The 26744-nt window shown below is 41.8% G+C and overlaps 1 protein-coding gene across 3 annotated transcripts in view; it reads right to left on the bottom strand.

Annotated features, from left to right (window-relative positions):
- LOC112233603 (brefeldin A-inhibited guanine nucleotide-exchange protein 1) overlaps positions 1-26744 on the bottom strand; it is a 105510-nt gene that overhangs the window by 11320 nt on the left and 67446 nt on the right. For 2 of the 3 annotated variants that reach the window (XM_042308903.1, XM_042308905.1), the window contains 18 exons: positions 25368-25602; positions 24493-24592; positions 24252-24391; positions 24037-24145; positions 21106-21307; positions 13814-13925; positions 12480-12685; positions 12029-12113; positions 11667-11832; positions 10001-10281; positions 9637-9795; positions 9187-9331; positions 8933-9023; positions 8752-8792; positions 8453-8622; positions 7702-7853; positions 6587-6759; positions 315-475 (listed from right to left, as the gene is read on the bottom strand). In XM_042308903.1, coding sequence (XP_042164837.1) covers positions 315-475; positions 6587-6759; positions 7702-7853; positions 8453-8622; positions 8752-8792; positions 8933-9023; positions 9187-9331; positions 9637-9795; positions 10001-10281; positions 11667-11832; positions 12029-12113; positions 12480-12685; positions 13814-13925; positions 21106-21307; positions 24037-24145; positions 24252-24391; positions 24493-24592; positions 25368-25602 — 2728 coding nt within the window. The remainder of the gene's footprint in view (positions 1-314; positions 476-6586; positions 6760-7701; positions 7854-8452; positions 8623-8751; positions 8793-8932; positions 9024-9186; positions 9332-9636; positions 9796-10000; positions 10282-11666; positions 11833-12028; positions 12114-12479; positions 12686-13813; positions 13926-21105; positions 21308-24036; positions 24146-24251; positions 24392-24492; positions 24593-25367; positions 25603-26744) is intronic. The other variant, XM_042308904.1, reaches the window with a different exon arrangement.

The raw sequence follows: 26744 nt of genomic DNA, 5'->3' as shown, positions 1-26744 counted from the left end.
GAGAAGAGACCTTGGAGAAAAGCACTGGCAGAAAGCACCAGTGATGTTTTCTAACATGGGACATTTTCATTATATATAAATAAATCATTTGGGAGATGCTGTTATCCAGAGCGACTCACATTGTTTATCTGATGATTAACAAGAAAATGATGAGACCTTTAGGTGGGTCACAGTACAAAATGTTTTGGAGACCAGTCATGGTCTACCACGAACAACTATGGGCAATACCATTTGATGTTCAGGAATGACTGATATGGGTTCAGCTCTTATCTATGAGACCTGATAATAAAGTCCAGGAAGTGTTTGTAACTGACCTGGGGCCTGTCAGAGACGTATTTGGCGCAGTGGCGGATGAGACGGATGGCCTCCATGCTGGTGTCGGGGAAGGAGGCGTTGCAGGCGAACTCAGACAGACACTTGACTGCATCCTGGAAGGAGTCTATGGTGGCTGGGAAGTGCTTCTCAAATACATTCACTGAGAGAAGAAGAGAAGAAGAAGAAGAGGAGAGAAAAAGAGAAGTGGATAAGGAGAGAAGAGAAGAAAAAAAGAAGAGGAGGAGAAGAGAAGAAGATAAGGAGAGAAGGAGAGAAGAAGAAGATAAGGAGAGAAGGAGAGAAGAAGAAGATAAGGAGAGAAGAGAAGAGAAGGAGTGAATAGAAGAGAAGAAGAAGAAGAGGAGAGAAGAGAAGAGGATAAGGAGAGAAGGAGAGAAGAGAAGAGAAGGAGTGAATAGAAGAGAAGAAGAAGAAGAGAGAAGAGAAGAAGATAAGGAGAGAAGGAGAGAAGAAGAAGATAAGGAGAGAAGAGAAGAGAAGGAGTGAATAGAAGAGAAGAAGAAGAAGAGGAGAGAAGAGAAGAGGATAAGGAGAGAAGGAGAGAAGAAGTGGATAAGGAGAGAAGAGAAGAAGAAGAAGAGGAGAGAAGAGAAGAGGATAAGGAGAGAAGGAGAAAAGAAGTGGATAAGGAGAGAAGAGAAGAGAAGGAGTGAATAGAAGAGAAGAAGAAGAAGAGGAGAGAAGAGAAGAGAAGTGGATAAGGAGAGAAGAGAAGAGGATAAGGAGAGAAGGAGAGAAGAAGTGGATAAGGAGAGAAGGAGAGAAGAAGTGGATAAGGAGAGAAGAGAAGAAGAAGAAGAGGAGAGAAGAGGATAAGGAGAGAAGGAGAGAAGAAGTGGATAAGGAGAGAAGAGAAGAGAAGAGAAGGAGTGAATAGAAGAGAAGAAGAAGAAGAGGAGAGAAGAGAAGAGAAGAAGAAGAAGAGGAGAGAAGAGAAGTGGATAAGGAGAGAAGAGAAGAGAAGGAGTGAATAGAAGAGAAGAAGAAGAAGAGGAGAGAAGAGAAGAGAAGTGGATAAGGAGAGAAGAGAAGAGAAGGAGTGAATAGAAGAGAAGAAGAAGAAGAGGAGAGGAGAGAAGAGAAGTGGATAAGGAGAGAAGAGAAGAGAAGGAGTGAATAGAAGAGAAGAAGAAGAAGAGGAGAGGAGAGAAGAGAAGAGAAGTGGATAAGGAGAGAAGAGAAGAGAAGGAGTGAATAGAAGAGAAGAAGAAGAAGAGGAGAGAAGAGAAGAGAAGAGAAGTGGATAAGGAGAGAAGAGAAGAGAAGAGAAGTGGATAAGGAGAGAAGAAGCAAAGAAAAAAGAAGAGAAGGAGTGAAGAGAAGAGAAGAAGAAGAAGAGGAGAAGAGAAGTGGATAAGGAGAGAAGAGAAGAGAAGAGAAGTGGATAAGGAGAGAAGAGAAGAGAAGGAGAAGAGAAGAGAAGAAGAAGAAGAGGAGAGAAGAGAAGAGAAGTGGATAAGGAGAGAAGAGAAGAGAAGAGAAGTGGATAAGGAGAGAAGAGAAGAGAAGAGAAGTGGATAAGGAGAGAAGAAGCAAAGAAAAAAAAGAAGAGAAGGAGTGAAGAGAAGAGAAGAAGAAGAAGAGGAGAAGAGAAGAAGAAGTGGATAAGGAGAGAAGAGAAGAGAAGAGAAGTGGATAAGGAGAGAAGAGGAGAGAAGAGAAGAAGAAGTGGATAAGGAGAGAAGAGAAGAGAAGAGAAGTGGATAAGGAGAGAAGAGAAGAGAAGAGAAGTGGATAAGGAGAGAAGAAGCAAAGAAAAAAAAGAAGAGAAGGAGTGAAGAGAAGAGAGAAGAAGAAGAGGAGAGAAGAGAAGAGAAGTGGATAAGGAGAGAAGAGAAGAGAAGAGAAGTGGATAAGGAGAGAAGAGAAGAGAAGGAGTGAATAGAAGAGAAGAAGAAGAAGAGGAGAGGAGAGAAGAGAAGAGAAGTGGATAAGGAGAGAAGAGAAGAGAAGAGAAGTGGATAAGGAGAGAAGAGAAGAGAAGAGAAGTGGATAAGGAGAGAAGAAGAAAGAAAAAAAGAAGAGAAGGAGAAGAGAAGAGAAGAAGAAGAGGAGAGAAGAGAAGAGAAGTGGATAAGGAGAGAAGAGAAGAGAAGAAGAAGGGAGAGAAGAGAAGAGAAGTGGATAAGGAGTAAGAGAAGAGAAGAAGAAGAAGAGAAGAGAAGAGAGTGGATAAGAGAGAAGAAAGAGAAGAAGAAGAGGAGAGAAGAGAAGTGGATAAGGAGAGAAGAGAAGAGAAGAGAAGTGGATAAGGAGAGAAGAGAAGAGAAGAGAAGTGGATAAGGAGAGAAGAAGAAAGAAAAAAAAAAGAGAAGGAGAGAAGAGAAGAAGAAGAAGAGGAGAGAAGAGAAGTGGATAAGGAGAGAAGAGAAGTGGATAAGGAGAGAAGAGAAGAGAAGGAGAAGAAGAGAAGAAGAAGAAGAGAGAGAAGAGAAGTGGATAAGGAGAGAAGAGAAGAGAAGAGAAGTGGATAAGGAGAGAAGAAGAAGAAGAGGAGAGAAGAGAAGAGAAGGAGTGAATAGAAGAGAAGAAGAAGAAGAGGAGAGAAGAGAAGTGGATAAGGAGAGAAGAGAAGAGAAGGAGTGAATAGAAGAGAAGAAGAAGAAGAGGAGAGAAGAGAAGTGGATAAGGAGAAGAGAAGAGAAGGAGAAGAGAAGAGAAGAAGAAGAAGAGGAGAGAAGAGAAGAGAAGTGGATAAGGAGAGAAGAAGAAGAAGAGGAGAGAAGAAAGAGAAGAAGAAGAAGAGGAGAGAAGAGAAGAGAAGTGGATAAGGAGAGAAGAGAAGAGAAGTGGATAAGGAGAGAAGAGAAGTGGATAAGGAGAGAAGAGAAGAGAAGTGGATAAGGAGAGAAGAGAAGTGGATAAGGAGAGAAGAAGAAGAAGAGGAGAGAAGAGAAGAGAAGAAGAAGAAGAGGAGAAGAAGAAGAAGAGGAGAGAAGAGAAGTGGATAAGGAGAGAAGAAGAAGAAGAGAGAGAAGAGAAGAGAAGAGGATAAGGAGAGAAGAGAAGAGAAGTGGATAAGGAGAGAAGAGAAGAGAAGGAGTGAAGAGAAGAGAAGAAGAAGAAGAGGAGAGAAGAGAAGAGAAGTGGATAAGGAGAGAAGAGAAGAGAAGAGAAGTGGATAAGGAGAGAAGAAGCAAAGAAAAAAAAAGAAGAGAAGGAGTGAAGAGAAGAGAAGAGAAGTGGATAAGGAGAGAAGAGAAGAGAAGAGAAGAGAAGTGGATAAGGAGAGAAGAAGCAAAGAAAAAAAAGAAGAGAAGGAGAGAAGAGAAGAAGAAGAAGAGGAGAGAAGAGAAGTGGATAAGGAGAGAAGAGAAGTGGATAAGGAGAGAAGAGAAGAGAAGGAGTGAAGAGAAGAGAAGAAGAAGAAGAGGAGAGAAGAGAAGTGGATAAGGAGAGAAGAGAAGAGAAGGAGTGAAGAGAAGAGAAGAAGAAGAAGAGGAGAGAAGAGAAGAGAAGAGAAGTGGATAAGGAGAGAAGAAGAAGAAGAGGAGAGAAGAGAAGAGAAGGAGTGAATAGAAGAGAAGAAGAAGAAGAGAGAGAAGAGAAGAGAAGAGAAGTGGATAAGGAGAGAAGAAGAAGAAGAGGAGAGAAGAGAAGAGAAGGAGTGAATAGAAGAGAAGAAGAAGAAGAGGAGAGAAGAGAAGTGGATAAGGAGAGAAGAGAAGAGAAGGAGTGAAGAGAAGAGAAGAAGAAGAAGAGGAGAGAAGAGAAGAGAAGTGGATAAGGAGAGAAGAAGAAGAAGAGGAGAGAAGAGAAGAGAAGAAGAAGAAGAGGAGAGAAGAGAAGAGAAGTGGATAAGGAGAAGAGAAGAGAAGTGGATAAGGAGAGAAGAGAAGTGGATAAGGAGAGAAGAGAAGAGAAGTGGATAAGGAGAGAAGAGAAGTGGATAAGGAGAGAAGAAGAAGAAGAGGAGAGAAGAGAAGAGAAGAAGAAGAAGAGGAGAGAAGAGAAGAAGAAGAAGAGGAGAGAAGAGAAGTGGATAAGGAGAGAAGAAGAAGAAGAGGAGAGAAGAGAAGAGAAGAGGATAAGGAGAGAAGAGAAGAGAAGGAGTGAATAGAAGAGAAGAAGAAGAAGAAGAGGAGAGGAGAGAAGAGAAGAGAAGTGGATAAGGAGAGAAGAGAAGAGAAGTGGATAAGGAGAGAAGAGAAGAGAAGTGGATAAGGAGAGAAGAGAAGAGAAGGAGTGAATAGAAGAGAAGAAGAAGAAGAGGAGAGGAGAGAAGAGAAGAGAAGTGGATAAGGAGAGAAGAGAAGAGAAGTGGATAAGGAGAGAAGAGAAGAGAAGTGGATAAGGAGAGAAGAGAAGAGAAGTGGATAAGGAGAGAAGAGAAGAGAAGTGGATAAGGAGAGAAGAGAAGAGAAGGAGTGAATAGAAGAGAAGAAGAAGAAGAGGAGAGGAGAGAAGAGAAGAGAAGTGGATAAGGAGAGAAGAGAAGAGAAGTGGATAAGGAGAGAAGAAGCAAAGAAAAAAAGAAGAGAAGGAGAGAAGAGAAGAAGAGCAGGAGATCAGTGAAAAACGATGACAGGAGTTAACTTATCTGTTTATCAGAATAATATTACATGGCCCTGTCATCAAAAACACTAAAATAAACCTCAAATTGAGGATTACTGAAACAATCATATTGAAATCTAAGCAGTAATATACAGTGCCTTTGGAAAATATTCAGAACCCTCGACTTTTTCACATTTTGTTAAGTTACACATTTATTCTAAAACTGATTAAAATGTTTTTTTTCCCTCAGAAATCTACACAACCTACTTTTATTTTTACATGTATTAGAACTTAAAAACTGAAATACCTTATATACGTAAGTATTCAGACCCTTTGCTATGAGAATCAAAATTGATCTCAGGTGCATCCTGTTTCCATTGATCATCCTTGAGATGTTTCTACAACTTTATTGGAGTCCACGTGTGGTAAATTCAATTGATTGGAATATGATATGGAAAGGCACACACCTGTCTATATAAGGTCCCACAGTTGACAGTGCCTATCAGAGTAAAAACCAAGCCATGAGGTCGAAGGAATTGTCTGTAGAGCTCCGAGACAGGATTGTGTCGAAGGCACAGATATGGGGAAGGGTACCAAGAAATGTCTGCAGCATTGACGGTCCCCAAGAACACAGTGGCTTCCATCATTCTTAAATGGAAGAACTGAGCAATCGGGGGAGAAGGGCCTTGGTCAGGGAGGTGACCAAGAACCCGATGGTCACTCTGACAGAGCTCCAGAGTTCCTCTGTGGAGATGGGAGAACCTTCCAAGGCAATCATCTCTGCAGCACTCCACCAATCAGGCCTGTATGGTAGAGTGGCCAGACAGAAGCCCCTCCTCAGTAAAAAGCATAAGACAGCCCGCTTGGAGTTTGCCAAAAGGCACCTAAAGAGTCTCAGATCATGAGATACAAGATTCTCTGGTCTGACGAAACCAAGATTGAACTCTTTGGCCTGAATGCCAAGCGTGACATCTGGAGGAAACCTCGCACCATCCCTACGGTGAAGAATGGTGGAGGCAGCATCATGCTGAGGGGATGTTTTTCATTGGCAGGGGCTGGGAGACTAGTCAGGATCGAGGCAAAGATGAACAGAGCAAAGTACAGAGATATCCTTGATTAAAACCTGCTCCAGAACGCTCAGGACCTAAGATTGCAGCGAAGGTTCACTTTCCAACGGGACAACGACCCTAAGCACACAGCCAAGACAGCACAGGCGTGGCTTCGGGACAAGTCTCTGAATGTCCTTGAGTGGCCCAGCCATAGCCCGGCCTTGAACCTGATCTAACATCTCTGGAGAGACCTGAAAATAGCTGTGCAGCGACGCTCTCCATCCAATCTGACAGAGTTTGAGAGGATATACAGCAATGAATGGGAGAAACTCCACAAATACAGGTGAGCCAAGCTTTTAGCATCATACCCAAGAAGACTCGAGGCTGTAATCGCTGCCATAGATGCTTCAACAAAGTACTGAGTAAAGGGTCTGAATACTTATGTAAATTTTATATTTCAGTTTCTTTATTTGTAATAAATTACCAAAATTAAATAAAAATGTGCTTTGTCATTATGGAGTATTGCTGTAACGTAACAAAATGTGGAAAAAGTCTAGAGGTCTGAATACTTTTCGAATTCACTGTATATTAAATATAGGTATAAAAATAAAATCTTAAAAGATAGACAATAATAGAGATCAGATAATGAAGATCAGTTCTTAGACCGAAAGATGGTTGTCTCTGAAGCGTGTCTCTCAGTAACTCACTGCTGATGTGGCCCGTCGTCTGGAAGGCTAGCTCTACGATGCTCTCATCCTGGTCCGAGGCAGCCAGGTGGAACACTGAGAAGATGTTCTTCCAGCCCGACCGGATGTTCCCCGCCTGTGAGTTGACCATCTGGGCGATACAGCGCACCACCATGTCCCTGATTGTTGGCGATCTGGAGGAGCAGGAGGAGGACGTATGGGTTATTCACCTACTGTATGTGAAAGTTGCTTATTGGACTATGAGGAGGATGATCAATAGTGCAGTAGAAGTGAAAGTACAAGTACCCCTGCTACAGCCTTTATTTAGGCAGTCTGATAATTCCCTTTCGATCGTTGTGACATGATGGGTTCCAACGGCGACTGTTGTCATAGCAAATCATTTTTTCTGTGCTTTGATTAAGGAGAAAGGAACAGCCTCTGCACAAAAGTACTCTCACAAACATATTACACACACACAGGCTGAGTCTAATGAACATACAGCACTGTGGGGGCGTCCATGGCTTTCCGTGGCTCCCTGCCATTTCCTCTGAGCTGTAACAGTGGGTGGATTTGGGCCTGGTAGTTCTCCTTCACATCAATGAAAACAGCTTTCAACTGTGAGACTCGGAGCCCTCCAAATTTAAGCAACTGTATCTGTGTCACTACAGAATCTGAGAAAAGATTCACAGCTTCTACTCAGTTGTCTTAGAGTCAGTTGCCAGAGTGCTTTTCTGGTGTACAAGCCAAAACCAAGGAGAAATATTCTATAAAATCCTTATCTTGCTCTCTGGGTTAGTTCTGAGTGTGCCAGTTTTCTCCTCCTCAGAGAGCTTGGGTGACTGTGGGAGTTTGACACAGTGCAGTGACTCAGTACAGGGAGACTGGCTGGCTGCAGCGCTAAGAGAGACAGGCACTGGAATGGGAACCACAGAGGTGCAACTCAACACAGACCTTGTAAGGCCAGACTACTATAGCCAAGTGCCTACACAACTAGGGAGTGTGTACATATACCAGCAGACACACGCCTAAGCAAGCAAACACAACCGCAAGCTCATTCAACGCAAGTAGACAGCACACACAAACAAACACTCACACGATACAATCAGGATTAACGTTTACCGCAACATCCCATTTACCTGTTCTTTTTCATGATGTGCTCGAAAGGCCTCAGAAAGTCCTTCTGGAATCTGAAGTTCGCCAGCTCTCCCTTCTCCAGAAACTTCATGGACAGCTGCCGGAGAGAATCCACGGCAAAGATAGCTACATCCTCATTGGGGTTACATCCAACCTGAACAGGGAGGCAGACACAGTGTTTTAACATCTCTACCCCACTCTCTAACATTTACCATCCCCTGTAACATTTATAATCTCTGTCCATCTGTAATATTTAGTAGCCAATCTCTACCTCTGTAGCATTTTAACACTTACACCCCCCTCCCCTGCAGCACTCGGGAAGACTAAGGCTAAATAAAGCCCTTAGATATGATTCTTAGGCCCCGTGCTGTCAAAAATGTGATACTCCTGTTTTATATATCTTTTCACACAGAGGTTGGAATAATACTGTGAAATTGTGAAAATTCTGATAATGTCTTTTTAGTGTAAGAGCTGTGTAATGGAAAACAATCAGAGTAAGGTACTTAATTATCACCCAGAAATGATTTAATATTGAGATAAAGATGGTTGCATTGGACCTTTAAGCCAGGTGTTCCTGAGGGCAGTGTTACAAAGACTAATTAACACCTAGGTAATCAGGTGTGTGGACTCTCTAGCCAACAACAACATTAATCAATCAATTAATGCAAATAAAAAAAAGATAAAAACAGACGTCCCTGACAACCAGAGTTTCCACAACCCCTGTTAAAGTGAAATAAATCCCAAGATGTCCACCTTGTTGAAGTGGTCTCCAATGACCTCCCAGATCCTGGACCACTGCAGTCTGATACGTCCCATGTTGTAGTAGGAGATCTCCACTATCTTCTGCAGGCTGAACATGCGGGGGTGTGTGGGCGAGGCCAGCTCATCCATAGACACAGCACACAGCCAGCGCACAAAGTCCACTGAGAACACAGAGAAACCAGTGTTAGTCAAACATCAGGAGAGCCATGGTACAATGCCAATACATCCACATCAGATAAGCATGTGATCAAATACTGTAATTGAATTCAGTTTGGATTTAGAACACTCACCAATTGCATTACCATCCAGTCTGGTAGAACCTGTGAATATTCTGAAAGAACAAGACAATGGTCACATCTACATGACATATACAGTACATTCATTCACATGATAGAACAGTGGCAGAGCTAAGACCCCAAACCAGTCAGTGGTAATAGAGCAGGATCTATAAGAGACTGCTGCAGTAACTACCTGTCCACAGCCACCACCACACTCTGGGAGCTGGTCTCTCCTATGGACTCCTGGATACTGAGGATCTGCTTCCGGTCTACTGTCCCACCTGCTGTGGACCACAGCACAGTCAGTCACATCTCCAGCATCAAGCGTCATACCAAGCATCTCCAGAGTCAAACATGTTGTATAGTCAAGCACATCACCGGCTTGTTAACGACAGTTTATTTAACCAGTTTATAACCAGAACATGTATTAAAGGGATAAGCACTGACCCAGGCCCAGGTATTCATCGTTGCTCTGCTCCTTGGTGCTGCTGATGAAGCCCTCTTTCCCCCGAACCGTCCCTGAGATGTACCTGGCCTTCACCCCCGTCCCGATCAGCTGGGCCAGCTCCAACTGACTGATACACTTCATTATCTGTAGGATGGGGGAGGGAGGTGGGGGCATACAGTCATCCATACATTCAATAAGGCTGCATTTACACACGCGTCAAAAGAGCTGATGTGATTGGTCAAAAGACTGATTGTGTAAAGCCAGCCTTAGTTAGGATTGTTTTTGCACATATCTATTCATTAGTCTTAATTAGTTGAGATAGAAACATATTTTTCACATTGATTGCATCAAAATAAAGAAAAATGGAGACAAAAGGAAGCAATATAGCTTATGACAGCAATACTATAGTGGCTAATACTGATTACTAGACGTTGGCAGTATGTCCAGACCTCGTGCCAGGAATTGCCCAGGTAGTTTCCGTCTGTGTGGGCGACGGTGATGAGAGTCTTGATGGTGTCGATATTCTTCTGCTTCATCTCAGTGATGCCAGAGCTGGCTGTGAGCAGGGTGAACCGTGCCAGGGCCTGGATGTACGCATCCCGCTCAAGCTGTGTGTGTGTGTGTGTGTGTGTGTGTGTGAGAGAGAGAGAGACCATATTCAGTACTGCAGTACTATCTCCATTAAGTTTTGGAGCATGCTATCTTTGGAAAATACACAATTTCACCTTTTGATTCATAGCCAATCATCCCTTTCATTTAACTAATATTAATCCTCATTGAACACGTGCAGTGTTAGCATGCTAGATAAACTACCTGTATGGTGAAGATGCAGGCTATCCGGATGGCAAAGCGTATTCCCTCCAGACAGAGAAAAGCCACCTCAGTGTCATCACAGTCCTGGAGGCCCACACTGAAGGCTGCTAGGAACGGGGTCCAGGCCAGCTTGAACATGGGTCTGACGTGCTCCAGGTGTGTGGCGCTGGTGAAGGGAGCCTGGACGTGACTGACAGCCTCCATCAGGGCCTTGGCTGTCTTAGCCATCTGCTCCATCTCTACGTTATACAGTAGCCGCCGCTGCTTCTCACTGGCCACACCTGATCCAGAAACAGAAGTAAAGTCATAGCATGAACAAACCCACTCTGCTTCTCACTGGCCACACCTGATCAGAAACAGAAGTAAAGTCATAGCATGAACAAACCCACTCTGCTTCTCACTGGCCACACCTGATCAGAAACAGAAGTAAAGTCATAGCATGAACAAACCCACTCTGCTTCTCACTGGCCACACCTGATCCAGGATCCGATACAAGGCTTCCTACATGTTGTGTTTTCAGACTAGTGCAGATTATAAAGTAGACGAGAGGAAGCCACCTGCACAAACACAACAAATATACATCTCCAACTGAAGAAGAAACATTCCCCACTAAACAACAGACACTACCTCCAACTGAAGAGGAAACATTCCCCACTGAACAACAGACACTATCTCCAACTGAAGAAGAAACATTCCCCACTAAACAACAGACACTATCTCCAACTGAAGAAGAAACATTCCCCACTAAACAACAGACACTATCTCCAACTGAAGAAGAAACATTCCCCACTAAACAACAGACACTATCTCCAGCTGAAGAAGAAACATTCCCCACTAAACAACAGACACTATCTCCAACTGAAGAGGAAACATTCCCCACTGAACAACAGACACTATCTCCAGCTGAAGAAGAAACATTCCCCACTAAACAACAGACACTATCTCCAACTGAAGAAGAAACATTCCCCACTGAACAACAGACACTATCTCCAGCTGAAGAAGAAACATTCCCCACTAAACAACAGACACTATCTCCAGCTGAAGAAGAAACATTCCCCACTGAACAACAGACACTATCTCCAACTGAAGAAGAAACATTCCCCACTGAACAACAGACACTATCTCCAACTGAAGAAGAAACATTCCCCACTAAACAACAGACACTATCTCCAACTGAAGAAGAAACATTCCCCACTGAACAACAGACACTATCTCCAACTGAAGAGGAAACATTCCCCACTGAACAACAGACACTATCTCCAGCTGAAGAAGAAACATTCCCCACTAAACAACAGACACTATCTCCAACTGAAGAGGAAACATTCCCCACTGAACAACAGACACTACCTCCAACTGAAGAGGAAACTTTCCCCACTGAACAACAGACACTATTCTCAAACTTTTCCACTGATCAGTAACTCAATCTAATCAAACTACATCTCAATCCCATTTACATCTCTTTGATTGTGATGAGAATTCTATGATCCCCACAAAGATATCAGATGAAATGACTCGTCAGTTAAATATAAAGCTGATCATTTGCAAAGATCCATTACGCCTCAAAATAGGCGTTTCATGTCTTAAACAAAGTCATCTCTGACACGCTCAATTTCAGTCTGTAATGACATTGTTGTGCTAGCAAACACAGAGGAACAGAGATACTCACTGTGCTTGTTGGATTTCAGAGTCATTTCCTTGGTCCCCTTCATAGCGATCTTCTTCCCTGCGATCTCGTCGTAGATGGCCGACAGATACTCCTCCGGTAGATCCTTGCTGTCGTTGATCCCTCTGTTCATCTTGATGTATTGTTCTTTAGTCATCTTGTTCTTAACCTTTGAAAAGTAAAAGATGTGATTTGTTACCCTGTCTGTCTGCCTGCCTACTCAGTCTGTCCACTGTTGTCTGTCTGAAATAGCTAGCATTGACTTTCCCCATGTGCCACTGCTGAAGGTCTTCTGTTGAAGCTAAGTGCAGCTCAGGTGATTGTTTCTCTCAGTTCATCTTTTCAAAAACAGGCTGCTGTCTTACCTGCGGACTATGAAGGTCTGTTGTCAACATAATGATTGAGTAGGCAAGGACGTACGCAGTGTCTGCACTTGCAAACTCAGTTTGCCTGAAGAGAGAGATAGAGAGGAGCGGAGAGAGAAGATAAACATAACAGAGATTAAACAATAGTGTATGACTGGTTGTGCTAGACAAGTAGAATTAGACTAGTATTTCTATTCTGAATTGTTCATTTATCCCATCCTGTCATTTCTTGATTTCTTGTTTAGTTTATTTGCCTATTTCTATTTTATTTGCGAGACACCTGCAACTCTATCCAACCAATAAACTTTGATTTGATTAAGATTTAATAAAGATTCAAAACAGAGAGCAATCTGATTGTTGCCATTCAATGTACTTGACATCACAAATGAAGTCCTTTTCTAAGTCTAAGATTCCACAACGCCCAGGGCAGGCCACACCACTCCACACTCACCCCTGATTGCATTCTAGATATCTAGCAGCAAATTTCTCCATGAGCCTGTCGATCTTCTGAGCCTCTCCCGGGAGACGGAAGCCCTCGAGGAATGTTCTGAGAGCGTAGACAAAGTCTTTGCCCTGGAAGTCCATCTGGTCCACATAGGCATACATGACCTCTTTATTGAAGCGATCATTGTCCCCCAGGAACTCACCCACCTGAGTCTGAGAGGAAGGAAGAGAGAGAGAGAGAGGGAGAGTGAGAGAGAGGGATGAAAATAGAGGGACAGAAGGGGATAGAGATAGGCCGAGAGAGGCAATGATGTTGAATTCAATCAATAGATAATGATTTTTTCCTAATGCATGTGCTTCTCATTGGAAGTCAATTAACACATATTGTCCTGACAATTAACTTCAGAGACACAGCACACAGAGAGGAAAGGACTCTGTTTTCAGTAAACAGGAATGTTGATGTGTTAAATACATGCTTCAGTCAGTCACTCCTCTGTGCTCTATTCTCTCCGCTCTGTCAGACTCTCTGGCTGTCTGTTTGAGGGCCTCTTGTTCCAAAGCAGATGTTATGAACACTCTTTAATGCAGATTACCACCGCACCGAGCCCCCCTCGAGGCCAGCCAATCAACCGGGAGAGTGCTTCACTCGTTAAAATAAACATTGAAGTGCGCTCGGGATGCGGGAATTGTATTGGAGTGGGAGGGTAATGTTGGAGGTTCAACATCAGGAGATAAGTGCCTTAATGTTTCTATGGGATAGATATGTTCTCCTATGGGCCTGCAGCTGTGTGGAGGCCGGGTGAGAGAGCCAAATGTGTGAACCAAGAGTTTAATGAGCTAGAGTGGGTATTTGTGTATTTGCTATTCGGATCTCTATTAGCTGCTCCGATCAACCACTCTACTCTACAATCGACAGGTCAGCAGGTAAAAGGTCGACAGAGGGAAGAGCTGAATGAGGTAGAGTGGGTATTTGGGAAGAGCTGAATGAGGTAGAGTGGGTATTTGGGAAGAGCTGAATGAGGTAGAGTGGGTATTTGGGAAGAGCTGAATGAGGTAGAGTGGGTATTTGGGAAGAGCTGAATGAGGTAGAGTGGGTATTTGGGAAGAGCTGAATGAGGTAGAGTGGGTATTTGGGAAGAGCTGAATGAGGTAGAGTGGGTATTTGGGAAGAGCTGAATGAGGTAGAGTGGGTATTTGGGAAGAGCTGAATGAGGTAGAGTGGGTATTTGGGAAGAGCTGAATGAGGTAGAGTGGGTATTTGTTTATTTGGACCTGCATAAGTTAAATGAAATGCAGTTCCCTGAAGTAGATTGGGTAAACAGATTTAAGAGGGTTCTGTACCGAGTCCAGCCTCTCCTCCTGGTGCAGGAACTGAGCGAGGTCCTCCGGGGTGGTTCCCAGCATACCTTGCTCCTGGAGGTACTGGATGCCCCTCTTTGGTTTCTTGTTGAACCTGACCACAGAACAGAGAACAGGGTCATGTCTAGGGATACAGATTTTGTCAAATTGACATCAAAAGTTAAATTTTCTTTCATTTTTGCTAACCCAAACCCGAACCCTTTTCATAACCTTAACCTAATTCTCCTAACCTGCTATGTAAGGTCTCCTAAATATGTTTAGTAAGGTGGAGGAGGAAGTGTCCCTCCAGAGCCAGTGTATAATGTATATTTTGTCCTAATTACAGTAATAAATTCATTAGTAATTGGCTAATTAATCAATGGCATTAATTGATAAATTAAGTGCCAGGGAGAAATGAAAACTAGCAGGACAACATCCCCCACTAAAAAGACTGGCATTGTGCAACCCTGGGTGTGAATATATTCAGCTGTCTATACAGTATAAGGTGAATATATTCAGCTGTCTATACAGGATAAGGTGAATATATTCAGCTGTCTATACAGTACAAGGTGAATATATATACAGTATAAGGTGAATATATTCAGCTGTCTATACAGGATAAGGTGAATATATTCAGCTGTCTATACAGTACAAGGTGAATATATTCAGCTGTCTATACAGTACAAGGTGAATATATTCAGCTGTCTATACAGGATAAGGTGAATATATTCAGCTGTCTATACAGGATAAGGTGGATATATTCAGCTGTCTATACAGTATAAGGTGAATATATTCAGCTGTCTATACAGGATAAGGTGAATATATTCAGCTGTCTATACAGGATAAGGTGAATATATTCAGCTGTCTATACAGGATAAGGTGAATATATTCAGCTGTCTATACAGGATAAGGTGAATATATTCAGCTGTCTATACAGGATAAGGTGAATATATTCAGCTGTCTATACAGGATAAGGTGGATATATTCAGCTGTCTATACAGGATAAGGTGAATATATTCAGCTGTCTATACAGGATAAGGTGAATATATTCAGCTGTCTATACAGGATAAGGTGAATATATTCAGCTGTCTATACAGGATAAGGTGAATATATTCAGCTGTCTATACAGTACAAGGTGAATATATTCAGCTGTCTATACAGTATAGGGTGAATATATTCAGCTGTCTATACAGGATAAGGTGAATATATTCAGCTGTCTATACAGTACAAGGTGAATATATTCAGCTGTGTATACAGTACAAGGTGAATATATTCAGCTGTCTATACAGTACAAGGTGAATATATTCAGGTATACAGTTACAAGGTGAATATATTCAGCTGTCTATACAGTACAAGGTGCATATATTCAGCTGTCTATACAGTACAAGGTGAATATATTCAGCTGTCTATACAGGATAAGGTGAATATATTCAGCTGTCTATACAGGATAAGGTGAATATATTCAGCTGTCTATACAGTACAAGGTGAATATATTCAGCTGTCTATACAGTATAAGGTGAATATATTCAGCTGTCTATACAGGATAAGGTGAATATATTCAGCTGTCTATACAGTACAAGGTGAATATATTCAGCTGTCTATACAGTACAAGGTGAATATATTCAGCTGTCTATACAGGATAAGGTGAATATATTCAGTTGTCTATACAGTATAAGGTGAATATATTCAGCTGTCTATACAGGATAAGGTGGATATATTCAGCTGTCTATACAGGATAAGGTGAATATATTCAGCTGTCTATACAGGATAAGGTGAATATATTCAGCTGTCTATACAGTACAAGGTGAATATATTCAGCTGTCTATACAGGATAAGGTGAATATATTCAGCTGTCTATACAGTACAAGGTGAATATATTCAGCTGTCTATACAGTATAGGGTGAATATATTCAGCTGTCTATACAGGACAAGGTGAATATATTCAGCTGTCTATACAGTACAAGGTGAATATATTCAAGTATACAGTACAAGGTGAATATATTCAGCTGTCTATACAGTACAAGGTGAATATTTTCAGCTGTCTATACAGGATAAGGTGAATATATTCAGCTGTCTATACAGTACAAGGTGAATATATTCAGCTGTCTATACAGGATAAGGTGAATATATTCAGCTGTCTATACAGGATAAGGTGAATATATTCAGCTGTCTATACAGTACAAGGTGAATATATTCAGCTGTCTATACAGTATAAGGTGAATATATTCAGCTGTCTATACAGGATAAGGTGAATATATTCAGCTGTCTATACAGTACAAGGTGAATATATTCAGCTGTCTATACAGTACAAGGTGAATATATTCAGCTGTCTATACAGGATAAGGTGAATATATTCAGCTGTCTATACAGTACAAGGTGAATATATTCAGGTATACAGTTACAAGGTGAATATATTCAGCTGTCTATACAGTACAAGGTGCATATATTCAGCTGTCTATACAGTACAAGGTGAATATATTCAGCTGTCTATACAGGATAAGGTGAATATATTCAGCTGTCTATACAGTACAAGGTGAATATATTCAGGTATACAGTTACAAGGTGAATATATTCAGCTGTCTATACAGTACAAGGTGCATATATTCAGCTGTCTATACAGTACAAGGTGCATATATTCAGCTGTCTATACAGGATAAGGTGAATATATTCAGCTGTCTATACAGGACAAGGTGAATATATTCAGCTGTCTATACAGTACAAGGTGAATATATTCAAGTATACAGTACAAGGTGAATATATTCAGCTGTCTATACAGTACAAGGTGAATATATTCAGCTGTCTATACAGTACACGGTGAATATATTAAAGTATACAGTACAAGGTGAATATATTCAGCTGTCTACGCAGTACAAGGTGAATATATTCAGGTATACAGTACAAGGTGAATATATTCAGGTATACAGTACAAGGTGAATATATTCAGGTATACAGTACAATGTGAATATATTCAGTACAAGGTGAATATATTCAGCTGTCTATAAAGTACAAGGTGAATAGATTCAGGTTTACAGTACAAGGTGAATATAGTCAGGTATACAGTACAAGGTGAATATATTCAGCTGTCTATACAGTACAAGGTGAATATATTCAGCTGTCTATACAGTACAAGGTGAATATATTCAGGTATACAGTACAAGGTGAATATATTCAGGTATACAGTACAGGGTGAATATATTCAGATATACAGTACAAGGTGAATATATTCAGCTGTCTATACAGTACAAGGTGAATATATTCAGGTATACAGGATAAGGTGAATATATTCAGCTGTCTATACAGTACAAGGTGAATATATTCAGCTGTCTATACAGGATAAGGTGAATATATTCAGCTGTCTATACAGGATAAGGTGAATATATTCAGCTGTCTCTACAGGATAAGGTGAATATATTCAGGTATACAGTACAAGGTGAATATATTCAGCTGTCTATACAGTACAAGGTGAATATATTCAGCTGTCTGTACAGTACAAGGTGAATATATTCAGGTATACAGTACAAGGTGAATATATTCAGCTGTCTATACAGGATAAGGTGAATATATTCAGCTGTCTATACAGTACAAGGTGAATATATTCAGCTGTCTATAAAGTACAAGGTGAATAGATTCAGGTTTACAGTACAAGGTGAATATAGTCAGGTATACAGTACAAGGTGAATATATTCAGCTGTCTATACAGGATAAGGTGAATATATTCAGCTGTCTATACAGTACAAGGTGAATATATTCAGCTGTCTATGCAGGATAAGGTGAATATATTCAGCTGTCTATACAGTACAAGGTGAATATATTCAGCTGTCTATACAGTACAAGGTGAATATATTCAGGTATACAGTACAAGGTGAATATATTCAGGTATACAGTACAAGGTGAATATATTCAGGTATACAGTACAGGGTGAATATATTCAGATATACAGTAAAAGGTGAATATATTCAGCTGTCTATCCAGTACAAGGTGAATATATTCAGGTATACAGGATAAGGTGATTATATTCAGCTGTCTATACAGTACAAGGTGAATATATTCAGCTGTCTATACAGGATAAGGTGAATATATTCAGCTGTCTATACAGGATAAGGTGAATATATTCAGCTGTCTCTACAGGATAAGGTGAATATATTCAGGTATACAGTACAAGGTGAATATATTCAGCTGTCTATACAGTACAAGGTGAATATATTCAGCTGTCTGTACAGTACAAGGTGAATATATTCAGGTATAAAGTACAAGGTGAATATATTCAGCTGTCTATACAGGATAAGGTGAATATATTCAGCTGTCTATACAGTACAAGGTGAATATATTCAGCTGTCTATACAGGATAAGGTGAATATATTCAGCTGTCTATACAGGATAAGGTGAATATATTCAGCTGTCTCTACAGGATAAGGTGAATATATTCAGGTATACAGTACAATGTGAATATATTCAGGTATACAGTACAAGGTGAATATATTCAGCTGTCTATACAGTACAAGGTGAATATATGCAGCTGTCTATACAGTACAAGGTGAATATATTCAGCTGTCTATACAGTACAAGGTGAATATATTCAGGTATACAGTACAAGGTGAATATATTCAGGTATACAGTACAAGGTGAATATATTCAGCTGTCTATACAGTACAAGGTGAATATATTCAGCTGTCTATACAGTACAAGGTGAATATATTCAGCTGTCTATACAGTACAAGGTGAATATATTCAGCTGTCTATACAGTACACAGTGAATATATTAAAGTATACAGTACAAGGTGAATATATTCAGCTGTCTACGCAGTACAAGGTGAATATATTCAGGTATACAGTATAAGGTGAAAATATTCAGCTGTCTATAAGGTACTGGGTGAATATTTTCAGGTATACAGTATAAGGTGAATATATTCAGGTATACAGTACAATGTGAATATATTCAGCTGTCTATAAAGTACAAGGTGAATATATTCAGGTATTCAATACAAGGTGAAAAGATTCAGGTATACAGTACAAGGTGAATATATTCAGGTATACAGTACAAGGTGAATATATTCAGCTGTCTATACAGGATAAGGTGAATATATTCAGCTGTCTATACAGTACAAGGTGAATATATTCAGCTGTCTATACAGTACAAGGTGAATATATTCAGCTGTCTATACAGTACAAGGTGAATATATTCAGGTATACAGGATAAGGTGAATATATTCAGCTGTCTATACAGTACAAGGTGAATATATTCAGGTATACAGGATAAGGTGAATATATTCAGCTGTCTATACAGTACAAGGTGAATATATTCAGCTGTCTATACAGTACAAGGTGAATATATTCAGCTGTCTATACAGTACACAGTGAATATATTAAAGTATACAGTACAAGGTGAATATATTCAGCTGTCTACGCAGTACAAGGTGAATATATTCAGGTATACAGTATAAGGTGAAAATATTCAGCTGTCTATACAGTACAAGGTGCATATTTTCAGGTATACAGTATAAGGTGAATATATTCAGGTATACAGTACAATGTGAATATATTCAGCTGTCTATACAGTACAGGGTGAATATTTTCAGGTATACAGTTACAAGGTGAATATATTCAGGTATTCAGTACAAGGTGAATATATTCAGGTATACAGTACAAGGTGAATATATTCAGGTATACAGTACAATGTGAATATAGTCAGGTATACAGTACAAGGTGAATATATTCAGGTATTCAATACAAGGTGAATATATTCAGGTATACAGTACAAGGTGAATATATTCAGGTATTCAGTACAAGGTGAATATATTCAGGTATACAGTACAAGGTGAATATATCCAGGTATACAGTACAATGTGAATATATCCAGGTATTCAGTACAAGTTGAATATATTCAGGTATTCAATACAAGGTGAATATATTCAGGTATACAGTACAAGGTGAATATATTCAGTATTCAGTACAAGGTGAATATATTCAGGTATTCAGTACAAGGTGAATATATTCAGGTATACAGTACAAGGTGAATATATCCAGGTATACAGTACAATGTGAATATATCCAGGTATTCAGTACAAGTTGAATATATTCAGGTATTCAATACAAGGTGAATATATTCAGGTATACAGTACAAGGTGAATATATTCAGCTGTCTATACAGTACAAGGTGAATATATTCAGCTGTCTATACAGGATAAGGTGAATATATTCAGCTGTCTATACAGGATAAGGTGAATATATTCAGGTATACAGTACAATGTGAATATATTCAGGTATACAGTACAAGGTGAATATATTCAGCTGTCTATACAGTACAAGGTGAATATATTCAGGTATACAGTACAAGGTGAATATATTCAGGTATACAGTACAAGGTGAATATATTCAGCTGTCTATACAGTACAAGGTGAATATATTCAGCTGTCTATACAGTACAAGGTGAATATATTCAGCTGTCTATACAGTACACAGTGAATATATTAAAGTATACAGTACAAGGTGAATATATTCAGCTGTCTACGCAGTACAAGGTGAATATATTCAGCTGTCTACGCAGTACAAGGTGAATATATTCAGCTGTCTATACAGGATAAGGTGAATATATTCAGCTGTCTATACAGGATAAGGTGAATATATTCAGGTATACAGTACAATGTGAATATATTCAGGTATACAGTACAAGGTGAATATATTCAGCTGTCTATACAGTACAAGGTGAATATATTCAGGTATACAGTACAAGGTGAATATATTCAGGTATACAGTACAAGGTGAATATATTCAGCTGTCTATACAGTACAAGGTGAATATATTCAGCTGTCTACGCAGTACAAGGTGAATATATTCAGGTATACAGTATAAGGTGAAAATATTCAGCTGTCTATACAGTACTGGGTGAATATTTTCAGGTAAACAGTATAAGGTGAATATATTCAGGTATACAGTACAATGTGAATATATTCAGCTGTCTATAAAGTACAAGGTGAATATATTCAGGTATTCAATACAAGGTGAAAAGATTCAGGTATACAGTACAAGGTGAATATATTCAGGTATACAGTACAAGGTGAATATATTCAGCTGTCTATACAGCGCAAGGTGAATATATTCAGCTGTCTATACAGTACACGGTGAATATATTCAGCTGTCTATACAGTACAAGGTGAATATATTCAGCTGTCTATACAGTACAAGGTGAATATATTCAGCTGTCTATACAGTACAAGGTGAATATATTCAGCTGTCTATACAGCGCAAGGTGAATATATATTCAGGTATACAGTATAAGCAGCACTAGTCTGGCTTACAGGTCAATGCCCTGCTCGATGATCTCCTTCTGTTGTTTGAGAACCTCAAACTGCTCGGGGTTGTCTGTCCCTGACATCTGTGTACTATAGCTCCCGATGCCAGACGAGGCTGTGGAGTCCAGCGAGTTGATGCTTCCGTATTGGTTGATGGTCTCCGGGGCCTTCGTCTCATTGGTCTCCTGCTCCGAGGGCTTCTCCTGACCTGGGGACGGAGGGAGAAGAACATTGAACAATCAATGGTCTGAGAGAGATTAGCAAACACTGTAGTTGGTGTTAGGATCCCAACACAATCAGCAATCCAGCACAGTCAGTCAGGCAAGGCAACACTAAAAGTTTTCTAACATACTGTATATTCAATTTCCTTTTTTAGTCATTATGGGGGTTCAGCCTATAGTTTATAGATCTGGGTCTCTGGGGACTTCACTAATAGTGGGAGGGACTCTGCACTGCTGAGAGAAAGATAACGTGATGAACCTGAGGTCTTGTCTGGTGGTATATTGTCTGCTGTGGAGAGCCTGACCGTATCATACACACACATGAAAAAGGTTTGTTATTTAATAAACCAGGCAGCAGTTGAAGCAGTGTGCAGTAACATGGAGGTAGCACAGGGTGTTGTGTACGGTCTGAGGGGACAGGACTGAGCAGAGCAGCCTAACAGGTCTGATGCTACTGTTGTGTGGGTGAATCAGGTCCATGGTGGTTGCATACCTGGCTGTAACAGACATTGTAAGGGATCTTATTACCCATCGGAAACTCTGTAAAACATTCAGGACACCATCAGGGTAATGTGAGCTGGCAGTGTGCTTCATTTAATCAACAGCTTCAGAGAGCAGACACAGGGTGGGGGAGGAGGGTGGCACAGCCAGGGTAGGGGGAGGAGGGTGGCACAGTCAGGGTGGGGGAGGAGGGTGGCACAGCCAGGGTGGGGGAGGAGGGTGGCACAGTCAGGGTGGGGGGAGGAGGGTGGCACAGGGGTGGGGAGGAGGGTGGCAGTCAGGGTAGGGGGAGGGGGTGGCACAGTCAGGGTGGGGAGGAGGGTGGCAGTCAGGGTCAGGGGGTGGGGGGAGGAGGGTGGCACAGTCAGGGTGGGGGGGAGGGTGGCACAGGGGTGGGGGAGGAGGGTGGCACAGTCAGGGTGGGGAGGAGGGTGGCACAGTCAGTCAGGGTGGCAGGGGGAGGAGGGTGGCACAGTCAGGGTGGGGGGAGGAGGGTGGCACAGTCCAGGGGTGGGGAGGGGGGCAGGGGTAGGGGGAGGAGGGTGGCACAGCCAGGGTGGGGAGGGGGTGGCAGTCAGGGTAGGGTGGCACAGTCAGGGTGGGGGGAGGGTGGCAGTCAGGGTGGGGGAGGGGGTGGCACAGCCAGGGTAGGGGGAGGAGGGTGGCAAGCCAGGGTCACAGTCAGGGTGGGGGAGAAACAGCCAGGGTAGGTGTGGGAAAAAAATGGTTTGAATAACAACTTATTCTAGTCAGATGTAGCTATTTCAAATGTACATAGAGCTGTGCTCCAAATCTATCCAGAATCTACAGTGTTCTAAGGCAAATAACAGAAGACTGCAAATGAAAGGAAGACAAGGTGTCTAACACCCACAGTACTACACACAGTCAGCGTAGCCCCCTCCACCCTCTAATCTAGGCCCAATGACTCCTACTGTTGCTACAGCAACCAGTCTATCAAACACTCCACAACTTTGTACCGTTACCTGCTCTTCCTGTGATGTCAGATCAGTACAACCAGAGAACAAAGAGATAGACCAGAATTAAGAGAAAGTAGAGAGTAGAGCAGTATTATCTATGTAAGGATGTAAAACATATTTTTAGAACAACAAATGATATGCATTAGCTGAGCTATCTACATGGAAAATAGCATAATGAGGATACACTTTCACGGACTCAGAAAAACACATTTTGTTTGAAGTAACCTAAAAGCGTAACAATACGTTTTTAGCAGCCAATACGTCATCATTTTTAGACTCAAATTTGTCTACTTGTCTTCAGCATTGTCACTAAATGAGTTGGCACTAGCTGTACTTTGGCATGGTGACGTCCCCTCTAGCAGTGGTTGTTTGTGAATTCAGCTGCCTTCCGTGCCTTGGTAGAGTTAGCTCTCTGAGTGCCAGAAGGTAGCCTGAGGCTAGCGCTGTGTATCCTCTCTGAGGGGATATGTGGAGATATCTGGCAACGCTCTCAGAGCCTCAACTTTCCTGCCTTCGTTAAATCCCTCTTTCCTTGCTTCTGTTAAAGCCCTCCTTTCCCCCTTGGTTAGCGCCCTCTATTCTCCTTTAACAGGAATGATTCCCCTCACCTCACTCTGAAGAAAGGGGTCTAGTCCAGGAGCACTGACAGGGGCTCCGTCTGTCGCACCAGGGCTTTTCATCATCAGCAGGCTCAGGGTATCGAGTTAGCCTCCCCTGCTCTGGTCTATTAGCCTGGGTACATTATTGAATTAGCCTTTCCTTTCAGGGTCTGTATAAGCTGTAGGCTACTGATGAATGCTAATCGCTAATCTCAGGGACTATGCTACAGCTGTACTGATGAATACCACTCTTCCCTCAATCCCCAGTTAACCTGAGGCTGGTTTGACTGAGAATAAAGCCCTGGCATAGCTTGGCCCTTTTGCCCGTAGTCTGAAAGATTCCACTATACATATATTAAACAAACAGACAAGCGCGTCACCATTTCTGATGTGGAGCATACGATGCCAGAGCGATGTAGATATCTCAACTATACTCCAGGTACTGGGGTACTGGACTCTACACATCCAAACCCTTTCCTCTTTCTGGTAACCACAAAGGAGCAGGCACAACAGTGCACTTGAAGAATGGCTAAACAGTTTTCCTCAGGACCTAAATCAAACACCCAGTGGCACATCAGTCCCCATCAGCCTCAGTGTAACTATGTGACTAAAGTCACTGTAGTTTGGTCAGTATCTTACCAAGGCTGGTCTGGGAGTTGGGGTTGACATACTGGTCCTTACTCCACTCCACCATACACTTCAAGATGGACACCAGACACTCCAGGCCTTTCTTCCTCAGGGTCAACTCCTGGCGGGAATAGAGAAATGTTACCACAACGTTATGACAACTGTAAAGCAATATACTGTACATTTACCCAATACAGAGAAAGACAGTGGCCATTGGTCAGTCTTACCTGGAGTGGTGTTGTGCCGAGCTCGTGGCCTGCCCGGCCCTGTGCAATCTTCGACAGGTCATTCACCAGCCTCTCAAAGATATTAGCAGCATTCAAGTCACAATCATAATTCACATAGATATCTACCACACCCTGGGCATCTGAGGGAGGAGAGAGATGAGGGACAGTTGGTACTTGACTTGTAATAGGGATTGATGCGCAGTGCCACAGATAGCATTTCAAATTCACACCACACACTCACCTGCACATATTCTGGTTAGGGTCTGTATAACCATCCATTTATGGTCGTAGGAGCTTGTTGACGTCTCCAGAATATACAGGAAAATCTCCTTGAAGAACACCTGCACAGTGAAACAAACCATGACAGTTAAAGCTGAGGGAAACAAATAAGGGTAGCAAGAAGAGGTCAAGATGAAAAAAGCATTTTGTATCTTCATTAACAGAACTATCCACTGTAACAAATCCATAAACACATACATCTCACTGCAAACCGAAAGCTCAACTATGAAATCATAACATCTCAACGAACAACATCCATCTCCAGAAATGACTGTTGGCCACAAACAGTGGCAAGCAGATTAAGTCATCAACTTCAGGATGAGGAAATATTACAGCCAGACCACTGTGGAAGTGGACTATTAATCAGAGGCAACAGCTAACAGGTAATACTGAAACACACTGAGGCAGAACTACATTACTGCGCCATGTAATAAACTTCATCTCCCATGAATTACCTTTGTCAGGAGCCTGCTATATTGAGAAATGTCAGTAGGTCAATATTTGAGAGGTATGACAGATTTACAACATTGGAAGCGGGAACAGGAGAGATTGGCAAATAGGGGGATGAGACAGCTATTCAGGAACAGAACAGTGTCTTGACCTGCATATTTATAGGTTTTCAAGTAGGACAACAGAAGGTGAGGGGGACTAGATGGAGAGCAAGTGTAGAGGAATATGAAGGAATAAAGGGTTTATGTGACTGAGACAGGAAGGGAAATCCTATTCGAAGATAATAGCTTGTCAGGTAGCTTGGTTTGCACAGACACTTTCTGGAACAAAAAAACTAAATCAGCAGGTAACCCTTTTGCGACAGAGGAACAACCAAAAGTCAGGTACCTCGATCTGCATCTTGAGGTGGGTCTTGAAGTGGGAGAGGAGAGTGAGGAAGATGGAGAGCGAGAGCTCAAAGACTTCAGGGACAGAGGAGACACCGTTCTTAGACAGTGCCACACACAGGTACTGCTTGATGGCGTTGATGAACATCTCGTTGGTCTTGAAGATGGGACCAGCATTCTGCAGTATGGACAGGAGCAGCTGGAGGGACAGCACCTTGGAGCGCAGCTCGTGGGACCTGGGAGGAAAGAGACAGGGGCGTTGTCAAACTTATAACATTCAAGTGCAACAGGAGTTGGATTTCAGTGTTTCCCCTATATTCATAAATCTTTGCTGGCCTTTTATTATTTTTTGGAGAGACACACTTTTAAAGGAATAGTGTGAGATTTTGGCAATTAAGCACTTTTTTCTACTTACCCAGAAGAACTCATGGATACCATTTTTATGTCTGAGTACAGTCATGGCAAAAACTTTTGAGAATGACACAAATATTAATTTTCACAAAGTCTGCTGCCTCAGTTTGTATGACGGCAATTTTCATATACTCCAGAATGTTATGAAGAGTGATCAGATGAATTGCAAAGTCCCTCTTTGCCATGCAAATGAACTGAATCCCCCCAAAAACATTTCCACTACATTTCAGCCCTGCCACAAAAGGACCAGCTGACATCATGTCAGTGATTCTCTCGTTAACACAGGTGTGAGTGTTGATGAGGACAAGGCTGGAGATCACTCTTGTCATGCTGATTGAGTTCGAATAACAGACTGAAAGCTTCAAAAAGGAGGGTGGTGCTTGGAATCATTTTTCTTCCTCTGTCAACCATGGTTACCTGCAAGGAAACACATGCCGTCATCATTGCTTTGAACAAAAAGGGCTTCACAGGCAAGGATATTGCTGCCAGTAAGATTTCACCTAAATCAACCATTTATCGGATCATCAAGAACTTCAAGGAGAGTGGTTCAATTGTTGTGAAGAAGGCTTCAGGGCGCCCAAGAAAGTCCAGTAAGCACCAGGACCGTTTCCTAAAGTTGATTCAGCTGCGGGATCGGGGCACCACCAGTACAGAGCTTGCTCAGGAATGGCAGCAGGCAGGTGTGAGTGCATCTGCAAGCACAGTGAGGCGAAGACTTTTGGAGGATGGCCTGGTGTCAAGAAGCGCAGCAAAGAAGCCACTTCTCTTCAGGAAAAACATCAGGGACAGACTGACATTCTGCAAAAGGTACAGGGATTGGACTGTTGAGGACTGGGGTAAAGTCATTTTCTCTGATGAATCCCCTTTCCGATTGTTTGGGGCATCCGGAAAAAAGCTTGTCCGGAGAAGACAAGGTGAGCGCTATCATCAGTCCTGTGTCATGCCAACAGTAGAGCATCCTGAGACC

This window comes from Oncorhynchus tshawytscha, linkage group LG29 (genome assembly GCF_018296145.1).
Source record: "Oncorhynchus tshawytscha isolate Ot180627B linkage group LG29, Otsh_v2.0, whole genome shotgun sequence".
Classification (NCBI taxonomy): domain Eukaryota; kingdom Metazoa; phylum Chordata; class Actinopteri; order Salmoniformes; family Salmonidae; genus Oncorhynchus; species Oncorhynchus tshawytscha.
The sequence above is the reverse complement of the archived record's forward strand: the minus strand, read 5'-3'. Positions and strand labels throughout refer to the sequence as shown.